The following is a 20,199-nucleotide window of genomic DNA, read 5'->3' as shown; positions in this document are numbered from 1 at the left end:
ACCAATTCTTCTAATGAAGGTGAGAAAACAATTCCTAGTCCAAAACCAGTTCCTAGCTTCTTGACTGTATCCATCACACATAGGTCCTGCTTCTGCCAAGGTCTGCCTACCATATATTTCCCATCAGCAGCTCCAGCTTTCTTCACAGACAGCCCACCATGTTTCCTTTCAGGCAAATGTCCCCCAGAGATTTAAGAAAAAAATTACTTTTGTGAGGTAGGGACTCATTCTAGCCCAGGCTGTCCTGGAATTCACTATTTAGTCTTAGGGTAGCCTCAAACTCACAGGGATTCTCTAACCTCAGCCTCCTGAGTGCTGGAATTAAAGTTATGTGCCACAACATGCAGCAAATTTACATATCTATATATCTATTTTTTTATGGGGGGGAGAGAATGGGCATGCCAGAGCCTTCAGCCACTGAAAACAAACTCCTTTGGCTTTGCAGGCAAGCACCTTAACTGCTGTTTCTCCAGCTCTAAAAATATGTATACATCTATATATATATATATATTTTTTTTTTTTTCATTAGTCGCTTTGTCTCTCTCAAATAAGTATTTTTAGGACTGGAGAGATGGCTTAGCGGTTAAGCGCTTGCCTGTGAAGCCTAAGGATCCCGGTTCAAGGCTCGGTTCCCCAGGTCCCACGTTAGCCAGATGCACAAGGGGGCGCATGTATCTGGCGTTCATTTGCAGAGGCTGGAAGCCCTGGTGTGCCCATTCCCTATCTCTCCCTCTATCTGTCTTTCTCTCTGTGTCTGTCGCTCTCAAATAAATAAATTTTAAAAAAGTAAGTATTTTTAATAAGATTTGGGTGGGAGAGATGGTTTAACGGTTAAGGCATTTGCCTACAAAGCCAAAGAATCCCGGTTTGATTCTCCAGGACCCATGTAAACCAGATGCACAAGGGGGTACATGCGTCTGAAGTTCATTTGCTGTGGCTGGAGGCCCATTCTCTCTCTTTCTCTCAAATAAATAAGATATATTTCTTTTAAAACGATTTTATTTACTTGAGCAAGAGGCAATGGAGAATGGGTATGCCAGGGCCTTTACAGTGCAAACAAACTTCAGACGCATGTGCTATCTTGTACATTTGGCATTACATGGGTACTGGGGAATAGAATTCAGGCCCTTAGGCTTTGCAGGCAAGCACCTTAACTGCTGAGTCATCTTTCTAGTCCCTCAAATATTTTTGAGAGTATGGGTGCACAAGGGCCCCTCTTGTTGCTGCAAATGAACTCCAAACACATCTCTTAGCGCATCTGGCTTCACAGGGAAATTGAACCCAGGCTGGCAGGCTTTCCAAGTTTCCCTGCTCCCCCTTTTTCTAAGACAGGGTCTCATGTAGCCTAGGCTGGCCTCTCACTTACTAGGTAGTCAAGGATAATCTTAAAACTTCTGATCCCCAGACTTCTACCTCCTGAGTGCTGGGATAACAAATGTTTCACCAACAGTTCCAGTGTACACTGTGCTAGAGATGGAACCCAGGGTCTTACACATGCTAGTCAGCCTCACAACTGAACTCCATGTCTAGATTTGAGGATTTTTTTTGTCCGCTTGAGTGCCCCGTTTGTTTCACCTAGATCCTCCAGGTATCATCCATCATACACCATCAATTATGTCCTACCCTGCTCAAAACCAGGTAAGCTATCCCTTCTGGTCAGTGTGCAAGACCTTGGACATGTGGTGTCTGGCTGCCTGATTGCATATGCCAGACCCTCACCAACTATCAGCAGTGTTGGTCCATGGCACACCTGGTTCATCCACAACTACCTACTTAAACAGCCCTGGTGACTCATAACACTTCTACATGGATGAATCTGGGAATGCCCTTCCTGTCAGGGTGGCCAAGCTCAAGATCAAAAGGAACCCTCAAGGTATCCATCGTCTGAGCAGCCTCTTTAGCCAGAGGCTGGGGCTTCTGGGGTAGATAGGAAGCCCATGCCTTTTCATCAGTTCAGATCAGCTTTGCCCACATGGAGGGAGAAGCTGTATCCTGGGAAAAGGAACCCAGAGCTACCCACTCTGCCTGACACCCGTGTCCCCTCATTGGGCCTCTTCATGTCCTGGATAGAGTTGAAGTAGGGTTGGCACCACCTATACTTTCCAGGATCACAGATGAGGCAGTTGAGGACACAGCCACTCTTCTCCACCACCAACAGAGGGCAACTTTTGCCCTTAGAGATAGCAGTCCTAGACTGAAACTGAAGCATTGCCTTCTGTGGTAAGGAGGCAGATAGTCCTAGATGTAAGGTGTTTTCAAGACAAGGCCACCACCAGGTCACCATCCTTCCCTCCCTCTCTGCCACAGGAGCTGCTTGAGGAGGGTTTGCTTTCCCCTCCCCAGGGCTTAGTCCCTCTACTGGATCAGTTCAGGGGGCTTTGGCAGGTAACAAACTAAAGTTTTCCAAGACTAAGACATCTAGCCTACATTATACAACTAAAGGCATGCAGCTTGGCGGACAGAAAGAAGACAAAGGCTGGGTGGCAGGTTTCTGTACAGGAAGTTGGCTTATACATTTTAGTAATGGGCAACAGTGCAGGGGCCACAGGGAAAAATAAGAGATCAAGAGCTGGGGTTTGGCATAAATCTTACAAAGTGTATAAAGAATCTGTGTTTCTCTACAATAACAAAAACCAAAGGCTACAAGAGCAGTTATATATACAAAACATGGAAATATTGCTTCACTTGCAAATAGGTTCCTGACCAGACAGGGAGACAAGACAGAGAAGGGAAGACAGGTGGGGCTAAAGGAATTGCTGCGTGCAGAGGAGGGCAAGAAGAGGGGTGAGGGAATCTTCTCCCAGCATGAATCTATAGGCAGGAGCAGAAGTTTCGCAGGCCCAGGAGCACTCAAGGCCGCACTGGCTGTGGAGGTACAGGCGGGAGGCAGGGTCAAACGTCCACCTACCCAAGCCCTGCTGCCTGGCTCTTTGGGTATCAGCCTAGAGATGGGTCTGGGTGGGGATGTGGACCAGCTGGGCCAACTGGCCAGAGTGAAAGGGAAGTCATTGCTCCCTGGAGTCTGCCATGGAAAATGGGAGAAGCCAGCTCTGTCCACTCTTCCTCCTCACCTCTGGCTGGCACTATCCATCTTGCCAATCTCCCCACCTAGTCAAAATGCCCACAGGGACCCAAGGAAAGCAAGTACACAAGCAAGGGCTTCTAGCTTCTCTCAAACAGGCTAGAGGGAGGTTGCTTGATGCTCTGTTCTTCCTGGGCTGGGTGGCTGACAGGCAGAGCTCATTTGAAGGGTGGGGACAGTCCCAGAAGGATGAGGGGGAGGGCCAGGACACTGGTGAAGGGTGGGCTGAGACCAGCCTTGCACGCACGCTGGGTGAAGGTGGAGATGTGGGGTAATCACAGGTTCTGGCAGCACTGCAACTTATTGGGTTTCTGTCCATCAGTGGTAGGTGGCACGCTGATGTCCACCACATTATTGCCAGGGGACTCATCATGAGCTGCACGGTCAGCAATTTGCTTCTGTGACACAATGCGGTAGATTTCTGTAAATGGGAAGAAGCAGTGAATAAGCTGTGTGACCTGCACAAGACAAATTATTCCCCTGCAGGACACAGGCTGGGTGTACTCCCAAATGTCCCCATGGTGCCCTGAATAGTGCCCATCACATCAGCAGAAAACAGTAACAGGGGCTGGACTCCCAGGCAATGTGGGCAAGAGCAGGGCACAAACCTGGTCACAGTCAGCCTAGGTTTCTTGTTCCCTAACTTCAGAGGCCACTTACTTCCTCTGCTGCCCCAGGAAGGGTCCACACATGGGGAGCTGGGTAAAGGAGTCTGGTTCCATATGACAGCAAAAGCTACATATGGGGGCTAAGCTTACGGGATGTGACTGCCCAGACTGGCCAGCAGGTATAATGAGTAAAGACAAGGGGTTGCATTGTATCTTGTATGTCAGGTACCCTTCTCATGCCCACCTGTGAGAATGTTCTTGAATGCTTCCTCTACGTTGGTAGAATCCAAGGCTGAGGTCTCAATGAAGGATAAATTGTTCTTTTCTGGAACAGAGAGAATCCTCATCCAGAGAGTGGGAGTGGGTGTCTGGCTTTCACACTCCTCTCAGAGGTCATACCTGCCCACTCCCCGACCTAGGACCTGAAAGGCTGCTGCCAGTGGGTACAATCAAGAGGTTGACTCTTCAGGAAGGGGCTGTAGTAGGATGACCACTGGCTGCTGCTGGGGCAGGTGCTCAGGGATGAGAGGCTGGCACCGTGGCTATGGTGTGTGGGTGAGTGCCTGCCACTCCCTGGACATGTCCGTTACAAGCTCACCTGCAAAGGCACGAGCCTCATCAGTGGGCACAGCACGCAGGTGGCGTAGGTCACTTTTGTTGCCCACCAGCATGATGACGATGTTGCTGTCTGCATGGTCCCGCAGCTCCTTTAGCCAGCGCTCTACATTCTCATATGTCAGGTGCTTGGCAATGTCATATACTAGCAGTGCACCCACCGCACCACGGTAGTACCTGCAGGGTTGAAGTGCAATAGTGAGCTTCTGGCACTGGGGAAACAGCTTTATGGGAACTCTGGGGGAAGTGGCTTCTTGGTCCATGCATGCACAGGGCCCCGTTGAGGGGTGGGCTTCATAACTGAGGAAGAGACATGTATTCTGAAGCCACCCATATTCAGATAAGGGATGTGAAGGCTAGAGGAGGTCATTTGGGGCCTGGAGTTAGAAAACACAAAGCCATCAATAGAAGGTGATAAGGGTTCAGCAGCTGTGTGGCGAAAAGACCATTGTTGGACAGATGCTCAGATACCTGCTGTGCAGGCCAGGCCTGGACGGCATCAGAGATGGATGTTTTTACACTCCCTGGGGATTGAGGGACAGGGGGAGATAACCAGACCACAGTGAAGAGTCCATAGAACACTGAGGGTTAAGCAGGGGCCTAAGGGGTCCAGGAAGATGCAGGCTAGGTGGGTCTTAGCAAACCAGGAGTAGTCATGGAGGAAGGCTATGAGCCAAGACAGAAGAGGAAACCAGAAAGAAGGAAGAGAAGGCTTCCAGGCTGGGAAGGGGCAGAGTGGACTGACACAAGCCAAGCCTCCATGTGCATCCAGTGATACCCCCCAGGGCCACACTGGGTCCCAAGGTCACACAGCTGTAGGGCTTTCCCTCCACCCTTCACTCCCTGCTCTCAGTTTTCCATTCTTCTGCCCAACCCTTACAAATCCTTGCAGGCTTACTTCATGTGCCTGCATGACCCTGCTATTTCCAGGCCCTGGCCCTAGCCAACACGCACGCGGAAGTGATGGCACGGTAGCGCTCCTGGCCGGCTGTATCCCATATTTGTGCCTTGATGGTCTTGCCATCCACCTGAATGCTGCGTGTGGCAAACTCCACTCCAATGGTGCTCTTGCTCTCCAGATTGAACTCGTTTCGGGTAAAGCGTGACAGTAGATTGCTTTTGCCCACACCTGAATCCCCGATAAGCACCACTGAAAGGATATTGGGGAGGGGGGGAGAGAGAGACGTGAGGATCTGGGAATCCTCTAGTTTTCCCCATGTCCACATATCAGTGGTTCCTTGGATCCTGTCACCCATAGGCACCCACCCTATTAACACACAAGCAAGTGGAGTCTTCCATCTTCCAGAAACAGCCAGTGCAGACAGCATATCACCTCAACACCTTTGCCTGTCTCTGATTTTTGGAGGAGTGCTGTCTGCTGATGCATGGGGTATTTCAAGCAATGTGGGTTGATATTCATCAACCCCTAAGCTTCCACCTGCAGCCTGGTGTCTAGCTAAGAATGGTCAGAGAAAGCTCTGAAACTGGACAACTTTGTCAGTCACTTAACCTCTCTACATCACCTTTTCTACACGTGTAATCAGGGAAGCAGTAAAGGCCATTTTGGGTGGAAGAAATGAAAAAACACAGGGTCAGTACTTGGCCAGCATGTAGCACACAGAAAGAGACATGAATGAGCAATTGTCATCATTACTGTGGTTTTGTTTAGGGCAAAGGATGGGTCAAGATTCCAGAGGGCTGACACCTATGTGGGTAATGCCTGCTAAGTGACGGAAAGAGAAAAGCCACCCTGTTCCATGTCTCCCCTTGTCCAACTGTTGCAGGCATATACACATTCACCTCCAGCAATGTCCATTTATCTCCATGAGGAACAGGAATATGCACTGTGGCTGCAACATAGAAGGGACAGAACTGGCCAACAACCCTGCCTGGGGTCAGAACTGATCTATTAAACCACATCATGATCCTGGATAAGTTTTGGTGCAAGGGGACAAGGGGAGGGTCACACTTGTACACATAGGTACATGTCACAGGAGACACACAAGTGTGTTCTTAAGTCTCTCACGTCATGCCTGAGGGCTTGCTTCAGTGATGCGGAGAGAGGGTCGCCATCTAGCCCAGCACATGCCTGTTTGCAGCTGGAGTGACTCATTAAGATGCAAACCTAGGATTTTCCTGACTTCCCCTCTCAGCCTGACTTCCCAAGCCTCTCAGCTTGGGAAATTTTCTGCTCCCCCCCCCTCTAAAATTTTTAACAATTTGCCAATCTATGGCTAGGATATAGCTCAGTGGGTACAGCACTTGCCTAGTATGCACAAAGCCCTTGATAAAAAAAATCCCCAGCACCATATAAACTGGGCTTGATGGTGCAAGACTGCAATCCCAGCACCAGGTGGAAGAAGAGGCAGGAAATCAGAAATTCAAGGTCATCCATAGCTACACAGGGCATTAAGAGAGGCCATTCTGGAGACCGTGTCTCAAAACAAAGAAAATGCAAAGGAAAAAAAAAGAAAAGGCCAAGTAGCAAGGCCTGGGGGTGCACATCAGCACTCAGGAGGCTGAGATAGGAAGATAGCTCTGAGTTTGAGACCAGCCTGAGACTAGTAAATTCCAGGTCAGCCTGGGCTAGAGTGAGACCTTACCTCAAAAACAAACATACAAAATCCCAACAATTGAGAAGTGGAGGCAAAGAGGATTAGGAATTCAGGGGGTCACCCATAGCTACACAGCAAATTTGAGGCCAGCCTAGGTTTCATGAGACCCTGTTTCAAAATGCCAAAGATGGTTAAAAATAAAAAAGATGCAGTAGCCAGGTGTGGTGGCTCACACATTTAATCCTAGAAGAGATAGAAGAGGAGAATTGCTGAGTTTGAGACCAGCCTGGAACTACACAGTGAGTTCCAGGCCAGCCTAGGCTGGAGTTGAGACCGTACCTCAAAAAAAAAAAAAAAAAAAAAAAAAAAAAAAAAATCTTATTTTTGTTAGGGAAATCAGAGCAATGTGGCCAGGAAAGAGATAAGGAGTACCCCCGACACATTGGGCCTTATCCCAGTAGATACAGATTTTGCAGAAGGCACTGCCTCAGGCAGGCTGAGGAATATTGGAAGCACAGCAGGAAGGGTAGTCCAAGATGTAAAGTGAGACCAGCTCAGCCATGGACACAGCACCTCCAGGGGCCTGGGTGGTCTGTCCTCAGATCCAGGGTGCATCCTGTCAAGGGAGATTAAGGTGTGTGTATTAACACACGTTTGCATGTGGCACAGATGTTAACAAGTAGTTGGCTTCTAATCAGTTACTCCAGTCTGAAACCACATGGTTCTGGAAGCTTGGGGCCCTGATGACTGAGGGTAGGGGGTGTACCCAGATAAGCAGCACAGGACGCTACAGGCTTCCTCATACAAGACCCTAAGGAGAAGAAGGGTGTTCATCTTGGAGCAGGCTCCCTTGGTCTGGGTAGAGGCAGGCATGTCTGGGCTACAAACTGAGACTGAACTCATTGGCTCTGCTGAGTACGGCAAAGGGCAAACAGTAGAAAAAACCCTCTGAAGGAACCTAGAGCCAGCTGGTCAGCCCTGACTGACAACACAAGACTCCAGACCTCACCTGGCAGCTTCCCCTCCTCCTAAAAAGAACACATTCTTTTACTTTTTCTTTTTGGAGGGTTCATGAGATAAGTAGCCTTGGCTGGTCTCAAATTCATGCTCTTCCTTGCCTCAGTTTCCTAAAAGCTGAAAGTATAAGGATATAACACCATGTCCAGCTAAAAATTACATTCTTTCAGGACTCCTCTTAATGCTCCAGGTATCACCCTGATCTTCTCTTCTAAAAACCCAAAGCCCTAGAAGGTGGTGTCTATACTGTCTTCACCTCCTGTACTCCATACTCTCTAGGACTAAAACATAGCATAATCATCTGGGGCCTGAGGAGGAAGAGGGATATCTATCCTGGATCAGGCCTCCTTTACACAGGTAAGATGGGCATGACTAGGCCACAGAGTGAGGCTGAGCTTACTGGCCAATACTCAGAGGAGTTGGGACAGGCTGCTGGCAGGGCCAACAAGAGGGACCCAGGGCCTCTCATTCAATACATCAACCTGTAGAACTTGAAGGTGCTAGAGAGAATGGCTCAGCCCTGTGTTCCTATGCACTCAGCACTCAACAGCCACCCTAATCCATCCCCAACATTGTTTCTTCTTATGCTTCAGAACCTCATACTCTGTCTCCTCTGCAGGCTTTCCTCAGGATTAGGTCCCAAGGTGACCCTGTTCAGGCTTCTGGCTGCAAATACTGGCTTTGGCCTAACAACTCTAATTAACTTCTCTCTTGCAAACCAAGGATGACATGCCCTTTGCTTCTACATCCCATTTGAGGGCCACAGCCCATCAAGGTCAGCCTAGCAGAGCTGAACTCCTGACTTCCCCTCTCAGCCTGACTTCCCAAGCCTCTCAGCTTGGGAAATTTTCTGCTCCCCCCCAAACCTGCTCAGTGCCCTCCAAACACCTTCCCTATCTCAGTTAAATGTGGCATAGTCCTTTCTTTGGCTCAGGCCAAAATCTATTTATCCTTAATCCCTTTCTTCCTCTCACATTGTAGGATGAATCCTGAAGCCCCTTCAAAACTAAAATGTCACTGAGAGGGAAATTCAGGTGTTGAGTCATTGTTGTTTCTGGACCCATGTGTGGATTCCACAAAGTGGTCAGGTGGTGCAGCTCATTTGGTCAGTTCTTACCTAGTATGTACAAAGCCATCCCCAACATTGCATACAATTGAATGTGGTAGTACATACCTGTAATCCCAGCATCAAGAGGTAGAGGCTGGAGGATCAGAAGTTCAAGGTCATCTTCAGCTACATAAGTGAGTGTGAGGCAGGCATGGGCTGCATGAGATCCTGTCTCAAAAACAAAAACAAAACAAAAAAACAACAGCAGCAGCAGCAGCAGCAGCAGCAGCAGCAACAACAACAACAACAAAAAAAAACCCAAGAAAACAAACAGGATAACAAGAGGGAGAACAAAAAGACTACTGAGAAAGTTCCTGGTATACATAACTTCACAAAACCTCATGGAACCCATTCCACAGAGAAGAAAAATTAAAAGTTCTAATGTAGTATGATGAACTCAAGGCATGCTGTGAACAGGGGCATAAGGACAGAGCAGGAGTCAGAGCCTATGAAAACTTGCAGATTTGTCCCCACCTCCCAATCATATCCACCAAGCATGTCCAGGACCACCTGCCCAAAAAGTGGCCTAGACAGAATCTGAGTTCAATTTTCTAAGTCCTTTCCCTCTCAACTCATGTCCTCAAGCCATTTTTCCCTAGTCCCTGGCTCAGGGGTTTTGGTTCTGTCTCACAGAGAACTAAAGAAATAAGCGCCCCAGCCTGCCTACCTCTCTAGCTCCCACCAACTGGGCATCCTACTCTGGGGCAGCCAACAAGCTTCTACTCATCCTTCAAGAACCTTCAGCTTAGACCTCTCCTCTTCCTGCAGACTGGCCTACAAGACATGTAGCTAGCATATTCTTGTAACACTGTAGGTGCCTGGGACAAGAATGTCAAGTTCAGAGAAAAATGGAAAAGAGGTGAAGCCTGACCAAAGCCTTGAGCCTTGCAAGAACTTCCAACTATGTTGGTAGGGGCAAAAACTGTCTTCCAGGCCATATGTGGATCATTATCCACATCATGAACCTCTAAACTCCTTCCCATAGTGGTTAAAGGAGCCTAGCCATAGAAAAGGAACCCCATGCTCACAGGAATAGAACAGAAAACTTGGGCCCTGCTTAGGGGTCCCCATAATGTCTCCTCAGTTATACCTTGAATTGTACAAACTCAAGGACCCTTAGTGCCAGCAGCTGTTGGCCTGGCCAACAGTCTCCTCAGTTCCTTGGGTCAGGTTCATTCCCAAATACCTTGGAGACCTAGGCTTAGCAAATTCTCAAGGGCACAGACACAAACATTATTCCCTCTGCACAATTAGTGAGCCTCAACACAGTGCCTAAGTCCCTGGTCCAGAGTTACCCACCAAGAACAGGGTCAAAAGGCCATTCTCAGGTTAATAGCAGGAAGGCTGGTTCATTCTGGCTGTCCCTGGCACAGAATGCCTGATGCAGACTGGTAAGTGGTACAGTGGCTGGGCTGGCCCTGTGTGCACAACGGTGTGAAAATGGTACTGTGGAAAATTTAAGTGATCACTTGTCTTAAGGAAAAATGGGCCCTTACGTACACGTGCCCCAGCATTTCTAAAGAAGTCAGTGACTTTGCTGGCTGAGAAATTGTCCCCTGGACATGCCACTTGGCATGCCAAGCAGGCAAGCCCAGTTGGCAAAAACAAAGAATTGGCACCTCTCGGAAGCCCTGGATGCCCTGGTCTGTCTCATGATAGGGTAGCATCCCCAGAGTCCAGACTTGGTGTTCTGCTGACTGAGAGGCCATTCAGTGAGGACCTATCTTCCAGGAAGGAGGCCCTAACTGTTCCAGGAACACAGGAGCATTCTTATTACAGCTATTTCTTTTCTTTTCTTTTTAATTAAAAAAAAATTGTTAATTTTTATTTATTTATTTGAGAGCAACAGACAGAGAAAGAGGCAGAGAGAGAGAGAATGGGCATGCCAGGGCCTCCAGCCACTGCAAACGAACTCCAGACGCATGTACCCCCTTGTGCATCTGGCTAAAGTGGGTCCTGGGGAATCAAGCCTCAAACTGGGGTCCTTAGGCTTCACAGGCAAGCACTTAACCACTAAGCCATTTCTCCAGCCCTCTTTTTAATATTTTCATTTGCAAGCAGAGAGAGATAGAGGGAAGAAATACAGACACAGAGAATGGGCATGCTAGGATCTCCAGCCACTGCAAATGAACTCCAGATGCATGGGCCACTTTGTGCATCTGGCTTTATGTTGGTACTGAAGAACTGAACCTGGATTTGCAGGTAAGCACCTTAGCCACTGAGCCATCTCTCCAGGCCTCAGGGCAATTTTTACTCCACCAATGAATGCCTTGGAGCAGAAGAACAGGATTTTATCATCCTCCTCCTGTCTTCAATGAAGAGAAACATTTTGGCTACATGGCTCTACTACTCACAGCACATCTTGCCCTGGTCCACAGCCTGAGGCAGGCATCTGCTGGGTGCCTGGAGACCAAAACGAGGCCTCCTTTGAGGGCCACAAAGGAATGATTAGGAACGTACCACCTCAGCTATTTCTTAGGGAAAGAGGAAACTCGAGCTCCTGGTCCAAATAAGGGATGATGGTATGCTTGGACCCAATATAGCAATATTGCAACCTAAAGAGTAGGCCTGGTAGGGACCTTGCCCAGTCTGGTATACTCAGCAGAGAAGCAAGCTCTGGGTCTAGCCTGGTTCCTGGGGTCAAGCTACTTCTCTCCTCAGACAGGGATGGGCACAATTCAAAGTACAGGGCCAAGGGTCACCACAGTCAGTTTTCCATGTGACTCATGTCTTTGAGAGCCAGGTTGGCCAAGAGCTCTGGGAGAAGGGCAGGAGGGGGGGATACTTTAGTGGTCCCAATGTGAAGCCCCCACCCCAGTGTCTATCAAAGAAGTTACGGGGGTTTCCAGGGATCCTTCAGGAGGTTGGGAAAATGGCCAATGGCTGACAGGAGAAAACATTAGGGGATAAACGTGAGGATCTATAAATTAGTACAAATAAAAAACTTCAATCCTGGGGAGGAGAATGTTTGGGGAGAAAAACAAATGGTATGTGGTCACACATTCTTTGGAAGTATTGGCCCAATGTTGAGCCAATGTGTGATGTGGCTGCCAAAAACACTCTGGGGTGGGGGTGGGGGTGATGGCAGACACCGTCCCACGCAGAGATGTGGAGCCACCATGTCAGGGGAAGGTGACCAAAGTCCAGTGTAGGGAGTGGAGCAGGCTAGGTACAGGGTTAGGTACTGGAGACTGTCAGTCAACACTTCTAGCAAAACTGTAGGTTTTTTTAGTTTGGTTTTGTTTTTGTGACAGGTTTGCACTATGCAGCCCAGGCTAGCCTGTAACTCTCAGTCCTCCTGCCTCAGCCTTCTAAGTGTTGAGACGATGTGTGCACCACCACACTTAGCTTGTCATTATATTTTAGAGCTCTCTTCAAGTCAAGGTCACCATGAATGGCTCAGCTCTTCCAGGCATGGGACTCAGGAAGGCTGGGGGTGCAATTGATTTACGTTTCTGTGGACCTGCCACAGGTAGGCTGAGTGATGTACCTGGTAGTGGCTTGCCTGCTGCTGCTCACTTCTTTCCTTTTTAACTTCCTAGAGCCACAGAGAGATCCTTTGTCCAACTAATGGAGTGAAAACTGAAGCAGAGTGAAGAACAAATGTTGAAAGAAAACGGTGGGTGGGGGAGAGCCTCAGACATGGAGCAAGGCATAAATAGTGGTGGGGAGACCTGGGATTATGACGTCAGAAAATGCTAACCTTGTGGATGAGACTTTTGCTATGCCTAGCTCGAGAAGACACTTGCTTGACTCAGAGAAAGAAGGCCAGTTGGGGAAGGCAATAGGCAGGCTGGCACTCCCTTTATGCCAGCTGCTGCAGAAGCTGGACAGGCGCTTCCAAGAAGTAAGTTCTGGAGGCAAGTCCCGGGAATGGCAACACCACGCCATTGCCCCTGACCCAGTAACTGTGCTTCTGGGAACACACACACTGATCAAGGAAATAACTCAAAGGGCAAAAAGAGGGCTTGGGCAGTCATTCAATGCTGAGCTATTTATAATAGCAAGAGAATGACCACAGATTACTGGATGTGCCATTTGGGGAAAAGGCCTCCATTCTGCCATCACAATCCAAAGCAGCTACTTCAAGACGGGCTGATTCCTACCACAGATGGATCTGAGTCGGCTCCACTTGTCACTAAAAGGTCCTTCAAAGCTTCAGTCTCCAAGCCTCACGCCTTCACACCTGTGTGCTACCAGCCCATGGTACTATGTGTAAACACTCTCTCCCTCTGTCTAGGAGTCTTTTACCACATAAATATTCTGGGGCCCCTCTTCTGTCCTATTCTCCACGATCCCAAGATGCTGGATACTAAGAATAGCTTTGGGTGTAGGACACTCAGTATGACCAATCTCTCTCAACAAGAGGAAGAGACTGGCCCTTACCTCGAGGCTAGCTCTTACCAGCCAAGAGGACCAGCACAGAGACAAAGGATCAAAGCTCATTTTGGCACAGATGTACCAAGAATCCCTGCAGCTGCTCAACTGAGAAGTAAGGGAACCCCAGTGCAACGAAGGAAACCTCACAGCTGCCTGATATGCCTAAATGTTGTTACACAGGTGGGAACACCTGGACCTGAGCCATCACTGTGCATGTGTTGAAGGGAGGAGATCTGAAACCGCTATACCCCAAATATGAGGTAAAGCACACAGCTGGCCGTAGGCTCAACTCTGCTGTAATCCTTATGAATTTGTCTCTCAATCCTCACCCCCCTCACACACACAGTTCTTTTTGTCTATGGACAGTATGTGGTTGTGTATGTAAGCCAAATTCAACATAGAGTACCTTCCTCAATTGCTCTGCACCTTGGTTTTTGAGGCAGGATCTCTCAGTCACTGAACCTACAGATCACCGATTCCTAGACTACCGAACAAGCTCTTCAGTATTGGGGTTCCAGGCGCATAGCAAGGTGCCCAGCTGTCACATGGAAGCTTGAGTATCTGAACTCACATCCTGCTTGCTTGCACTAAGCACGTTTTACCAATCCTCCCTTTTCCTTTGCAAAAGGCTCATCCTGTGTAGCCCAGGTGGATCTTAAAACTTCTGATCCTTCTGCCTCTACCTCCCAAGTTACCCAATCTATGAGGTATTGAGTATTAAATCCAGAGCCTCGTGTATGCTAGCAAGCGTTTTATCGACTGAGTTGTATCCCCAAGCCTCAGTTCTTAGAATTAGTGCTGTACACACAAGGAACGCTGCACCCACTTCCTTCCTCCACACTACAATTACAGGGCTCCCTAACCACCACTCCATCACGAAAGTCCCACCTCGGCCTGGTCCCCATGGCTGCCTCTCCCCTCCCAGGCTCGGCCCAACGCAGGTTGCCACCAATCAGACCTCGCCTCGTAAGAGTCCGGGCGCCACTTCCACCACGCCTACCACGTTCGGGGCCGCCTCTAACGGCTTCCGGCGCCGGGAGCTCCAGAGGCCCAGTGGCTGCTCCGCCCCCTCAGGAGGCCACGCCCCCAACGGCCTCTTCCACCACTCGGGGCCTCACCCTCTATAGGCCCAGGCCCCGCAAGCTTCGGGTCTCTGGCTTCTCAGCATTTCGCACTAGGGCCCCAAGCTGACCGAGCTCGGCCTGCCTGGGGCTTTCCCGGCTCGCTACCTGCCAGGCCTCAAGCCCCGAACTCCACCTTCGGCCTCACCGCCCCGGAGCGCGGCCTTGACCCGCCTGGTGCCACGTCTCTGCATCGCCCTTGCCTGTCTGGGCCCCGCCGGTCGCACCTTTAAATAGGTAGTCATACTCGTCGTCCCGGGTCCCCATTGTCCTGGCGCTTCCGGCGGATCGGCGACTCCGCAGCCCCACCACAAACAGCCGACGTGGGCGGAACCAACGCAGCACAGAGCGGGTCTGACGACCAATCAGCGGAGTAAGCACTCGCGACTGACACCCAGGGTAGCCACTCAGAGGCAGAAGCAGAGCCTCTCTGGTGGGTTTCTCCTGGGATCCACCCTCCTCGCCCTCGGTCTCCTGGAGAAAGGCGGAAGGAATGCGGACCTTTCTGAAATGACAGCCTCAGCAGCCTATCAGAAGTACGGTTAGGAAGGCGGGGCGGAAATATGATGTAATGAAATGGATTGACGGAATGCTTACCCAATAAGAACCTAGATTCAGACCCTTTAGTATTAAGACAGGGTCTGTCAGCGAAAGTAAATTAAGTTGGGTCCAGGTGTGGGTACGTTGTTTAACGTTCTATGCCATCATAGGACAGTTTAACTTGGCCTCTTCCCCACCCCAGCCCATAACTGGTGGGAGTGAGGAGGGGTGGTCTCCTTTCTAGGCTACAGTTACCATCTAGTGACTTGTAAGTTACTCTTTTCCTCAGTTTTCTCCTTTTGTTCCCTAACACGTGGAGCATATCCTTAAACACAAATATTTTACAGATATTTAGAGGCAGGGGGAATACTAGAGGACGCAGTAATTAAACATTTTTCTAGAATATGTAAAGATAGGTTTAGTCCTCAGCATTGCTAGAAAAAGACTATAACAGGCATTTTAGAAGGTGCTTTTGGTAAGAAAGCATTGAGGGCTGAGGAAATGGCTCAGTGGGTAAAACACTTGAAACTCAAGAGGGTTCAGATCTTCAGACAGTCTTAATCCAGTTTTCATGATGATAGAGGGCAGACACAAGAGAATCCCCAGTTCTCCTACCCAAGAACTAGGAGACCCTGTGTATAGGCATTAGCAGGTTGAAGTCCCTTAAGGGTGGACCCCTTCCTCGTGCCACCCTTTTCAATGGTAAAGGGAGGAGAGTTGGGCTGGAGAGATGGCTTAGCGGTTAAGCGCTTGCCTGTGAAGCCTAAGGACCCCGGTTCGAGGCTCGGTTCCCCAGGTCCCACGTTAGCCAGATGCACAAGGGGGCGCATGCGTCTGGAGTTCGTTTGCAGAGGCTGGAAGCCCTGGCGCGCCCATTCTCTCTCTCTCCCTCTGTCTTTCTCTCTGTGTCTGTCGCTCTCAAATAAATAAATAAAAAATAAAAAAAAAAAAAAGGGAGGAGAGTTGTCAGAAAACTTTTTCCCTAGGGAAACTCCGACTCACAATTTAGATCTTCATCCTAGACAAGGCTAAGATGGCAGACCAAAGTATATTACACCAATACCAGTTTGGTGCCTTGGGGTGCTTCTCCTTTGGCTGCTTCTCCCTCAGATTCAAGCTGAACAGTGCAGCTACAGCACTGAGATACCTTGTCTCATCCTGGTAGACAATGTTCTGGTGGCCGCAAGGAGCTCCTTGTCTCTGCCCAGGAGTAAGAAGACCCCAGAGCAGCCACACCACAGAGAAGTCTCAACCTATCCTGGATGAGAACCTCCCACAACTGCTTAGATGGTGCTATTTCTGGGTTATCCCTGTGGATGCTCTTTCCTCAGTCTCAGGGTGAAGACTTTACAGTGCATGGAGACCTCACAGGCTGCCAGGGTGGGAAGGGACATTTTTTATTAGTATTTTTACTTTTTAATCTCTTTGTAAATATACACCTTAAAAAAAACTCACTTTTAAAAAAAATCCCAGGTCCATGCTTCCAGACCATGCTGCTATATTTACCTTTCCTTCCTTCCCTGTGATATTTGGATAAAATGTTTTAATTTAAAAATCATTCTCTTTAGTCTGGATTGCAAATTCTGTGGTTAGTTAACAGACACAAACTCAGGGGTTGGGGCTCCAGGATTATTCCCAGCCATCCCAGCACCCCATTTTAGTTCCAGCTCCCCATATCAATATCACCTGGTTTAGAGACCACCCTTCACCTATAGGCGTGCTGAGCAGTTGGGAAGAATATTATCTCCTTAATGAGATCCTATACTTAACCACAGAAGCCCCTCATCTGAGGCAGTTTCTTGCAGATCACGGCTAAACCTGCTCCATTTTCTAAGTTCTAACAAAAAGCATAATTTTTTCCTTCTGCTGCTTTCTGTCTTGGATTATGGCCAAAATCCTAAGCATGCTTGCCCAGACACTCTGGGTTTTCTCACTGCTTCTCTGAAGATCCACAGTAGGCAGTTGCTTGAAAGCCCCCTCCCATCCATGTAGCTGCTTGCAGACCTCCACTGCTGAGCCTGCTTCCTTTCCTGGGCCCTACCTCCAAAAGCATGACTTTCTCTCCTCTTTCCAACAGCTGTTGAGATTTACAGCTTGTCTGCCCTGTTGCTCCCTTCTCAAAGGCTAACAAAATTGTCCTGGAGCTTTCTTCTGAGTCCATTTCTGAGTTATTTTATTAATGGATTAACAAGCCCTATAACCTGTTTCAAAGTTGAAGGTGTGTACTGACACCTGAAGGCTGTTCTCTGATCTCCAAATGCTCACCTTGGCACATGTATACCCACACATCTGTGTACATACAATGATTTTTTAAAAATTGTGTTGGATGCACACCTTTAATCTCAGCACTTGGAGGACAAGGTAGGAGGGTCCCTGTGAGTTTGAAGTCAGCCTGAGACTACATAGTGAATTACAGGTTAGCTTAGGCTACACCCTACCTTGAAACAACAACAAAAATTGTGTCCTCAGGCCCACATGGTAACTAAAAACAGGATGAAAGCCTGGCCTCTCTGCCTTCATTTTGCATTTGTCCATTCAATGTAGGTTAGACTCCTTCCTGCTTGACTGGCCTACAATGCATGTCTATGCAACCTACGGCACCCCTCTTCAAGACTGTAGATACAGAGATAAGTCAGTGTTCTAAATGAGCAGTGACCTTGAATTTCAGGAAGAATGAATCTTTGTAGAACAGACCTCTCTCTTCACCTTGGAGCAAAACTCATCTTCAGGGACCAGCCAGAACAACTTCTGTAGACCAACTGGCAGAACCAGAGCTGAGATAGTGATCAATGAGACCATACCTTGACCATGACTGATTAACTAGTCATACCTCAGGGGTAAAGGGACCTCTGGTTTCCTAGCAAGAATGAAGCCCTAGGTTCAGTTCCCAGCACCATTAAACTGGCCATGGTGGCACATACATTTCATGGTAGTACTGGGAAGGATGGAGCCAGGAGGATTAGAAGTTCAAGATCATCTTCAGCTACATAGCAACAAACCTAACAAAGAAAAAAGAACAAGAAAAGAAAAGAACAGTAGGTCAAGGTCATCCTCAGCTACATAGTGAATTTGAGACCAGCTGGGATATTTAAAAACAATGGGCTGGAGAGATGGTTTAGCAGTTAAGGCACTTGCCTGTGAAGCCTAAGGATCCAGGTTTGAGTACCTAGTACTCACATGAACCAGATACACAAAGTGGTACATGCATCTGGAGTTTGCAGTGCCTAGAGGCCCTGGCACACCCATTGTCTGTCTCTATCTTCCTCTTTCTCTCTCAAATAAATAAGTACAATATTAGAGGTGGGGGGAAGCCACACCTTGCTTGCTGCTCACATCTGTAGTACCAGTTCTTGGGAGACTGAGGTAAGAGGAACATGTGAATTCCACATTAGCCTAGGTAGGTTAGAGTGCCAAAAAAATAAGAAAGAAGGAAATAAAGAAAAAGAGGAAGGAAAAAGGGAAGGAAGAAACGAAAGGAGAAGGGGAAAATAAAACATATAGATTTTTAAAATTTTTTTTAAATTTTTATTTATTAGAGAGAAATGCAGAGAATGGGCATGCTAGGACCTCTAACCACTGCAGATGAGCTCCAGACACATGTACCACCTTGTGCATCTGGATAGAATCTAGGTCCTTTGGCCTAGCAGGCAAGTGCTTTAACTGCTAAGCCATTCTCTAGCCCCAACATAGAGATTTTTAGTTAATTATTATTCATTTGAAACAGGGTCTCATGATCCCAGGCTCACCTTGTACTCCTGATTCTCTTGATTCTGCCACCATATTGTAACCATATCTGTTCCAGCAGTCCTGACTAGCTGGGCTCAGCTGTCTCAATATGCCAATTAAGTGGTTAAGTGGACAAGTGATGTTGAACCTTTAATTCCAGCACTTGGGAGGCAGAGAAAGGATCACTGTAAGTTCAAGGCCAGCCTGGGACTACAGAGTGAGTTCCAGGTTAGCTTGGGCTAGTGTGTGACCCTACCTTGAAAAAAACCAAACACACTGGGGAAGCAGAGATAGGTGGGTCACCATGAGTGTTGTGCCAAGACCCCCAGTCACCCAGGAGTCACTGAGAGAACTACCACAGAAGCCGAGACACTTGAATGTAAAAGCAACAGGTTTCTTTATTGCAAGCCTAGGCCTGGGCTCCGTCCACATAGTCCGGCACAGCAGTAGTGAGGGAGAGAGCCCCTTTTTTTGTGGGGAGGGAAGGGGTTCATATAGGAATTCGAACAAAGAAGTAGGGGGTAGATACATGATTGGTTGATTTAAACAGTTCTGATTGGCTTGGGGTTTCAGCGGGCAAAATTGGGGGCAGGAGCTAGAGTTGGGGGCAGGAGCCAGGGGCACACCAGGCAGATGAGGTAATCTCCAGTGTGATAGCTAAGCAAGCAGTGGTACATTACGACTTTTGAAATGATAGGTTTCTTATCTAAGCAGGTGGTCAGAACACCCCCCCCCCCCCCGCAGTGGAGTGTTTCTGCAATGTCCTTGAAGTGGAGATTCCTCAGAAACTTTAGGGGGAAAGGCAGCAATTGAGCAAGCAAGCAAAGTTTATAGAAGCAAAGGTCAGCACATTAGCTGGCTAGTTCTCTAAGTCAGGCCTGGGCCTTTTTACTTAAAATGGTTATATTTGGTCTCTCATAAATTTGCAGGCAACCTGAGATTACATAGTGAATTCCAGGTCATCCTGGGCCACAGTGAGACCCTACCTCAAAAACCAACCCCCCCCAAAAAAAAACCCTTAAAACAACAACAAACAAACAAAAAGCAGAAAAGGAGACCATCAGTGGATGCTGGGGAAAGGAACAGAGAAAAGTATCCAGTAGCACCAGATTCTTTTGGTGAACTGGTATCACCTTTAGAGCTTTGAGTTTGCTTTTACTAAAAATGGTTTGTAGCAGACAGTTTCAGGTTGCTGAGATGACCTTATAGAGCAAGCACAGTTATGGAGGAAGAGATTTGAGGCTTACAGATCCAGAGGAATTTCCATAATGGTAGAAGTGTTATGGGGTCCAGTGTCACACAAGTAAGACCATCAAATCACGGAATGTGAGGCAAAGTTTTATTGGGTAAAAAAGAAAGTCTGGTATATCAAGAGTCAGGATCTCGGGAAGCAGCCCTAAACTGTTCAGCTTGTCAGTCTTATTGAGAATAACCACATGGTGTTTAT

General features: G+C 48.2%; 1 protein-coding gene across 2 annotated transcripts; it reads right to left on the bottom strand.

Annotated features, from left to right (window-relative positions):
• Window positions 1-2,488: 2,488 nt before the first annotated feature.
• Window positions 2,489-14,874, bottom strand: Rab11b (RAB11B, member RAS oncogene family). Of its 2 annotated transcripts, none has more exons than XM_045150247.1 (5): window positions 14,690-14,874; window positions 5,260-5,455; window positions 4,289-4,482; window positions 3,935-4,015; window positions 2,489-3,503 (listed from the first exon to the last, which is right to left on the bottom strand). In XM_045150247.1, the coding sequence occupies exons 1-5, from the start codon at window positions 14,751-14,753 to the stop codon at window positions 3,358-3,360; spliced, it is 681 nt and encodes a 226-aa protein (XP_045006182.1). In that variant the 5' UTR covers window positions 14,754-14,874; the 3' UTR covers window positions 2,489-3,357. The 2 variants fall into 2 exon arrangements, with proteins under 2 accessions (XP_045006182.1, XP_004672257.1); XM_004672200.2 differs by having other exon boundaries at window positions 14,714-14,870.
• Window positions 14,875-20,199: the final 5,325 nt, after the last annotated feature.

Source organism: Jaculus jaculus, chromosome 5, assembly GCF_020740685.1.
Source record: "Jaculus jaculus isolate mJacJac1 chromosome 5, mJacJac1.mat.Y.cur, whole genome shotgun sequence".
NCBI lineage: Eukaryota > Metazoa > Chordata > Mammalia > Rodentia > Dipodidae > Jaculus > Jaculus jaculus.
This window is presented reverse-complemented; position numbering and strand designations above follow the sequence as displayed.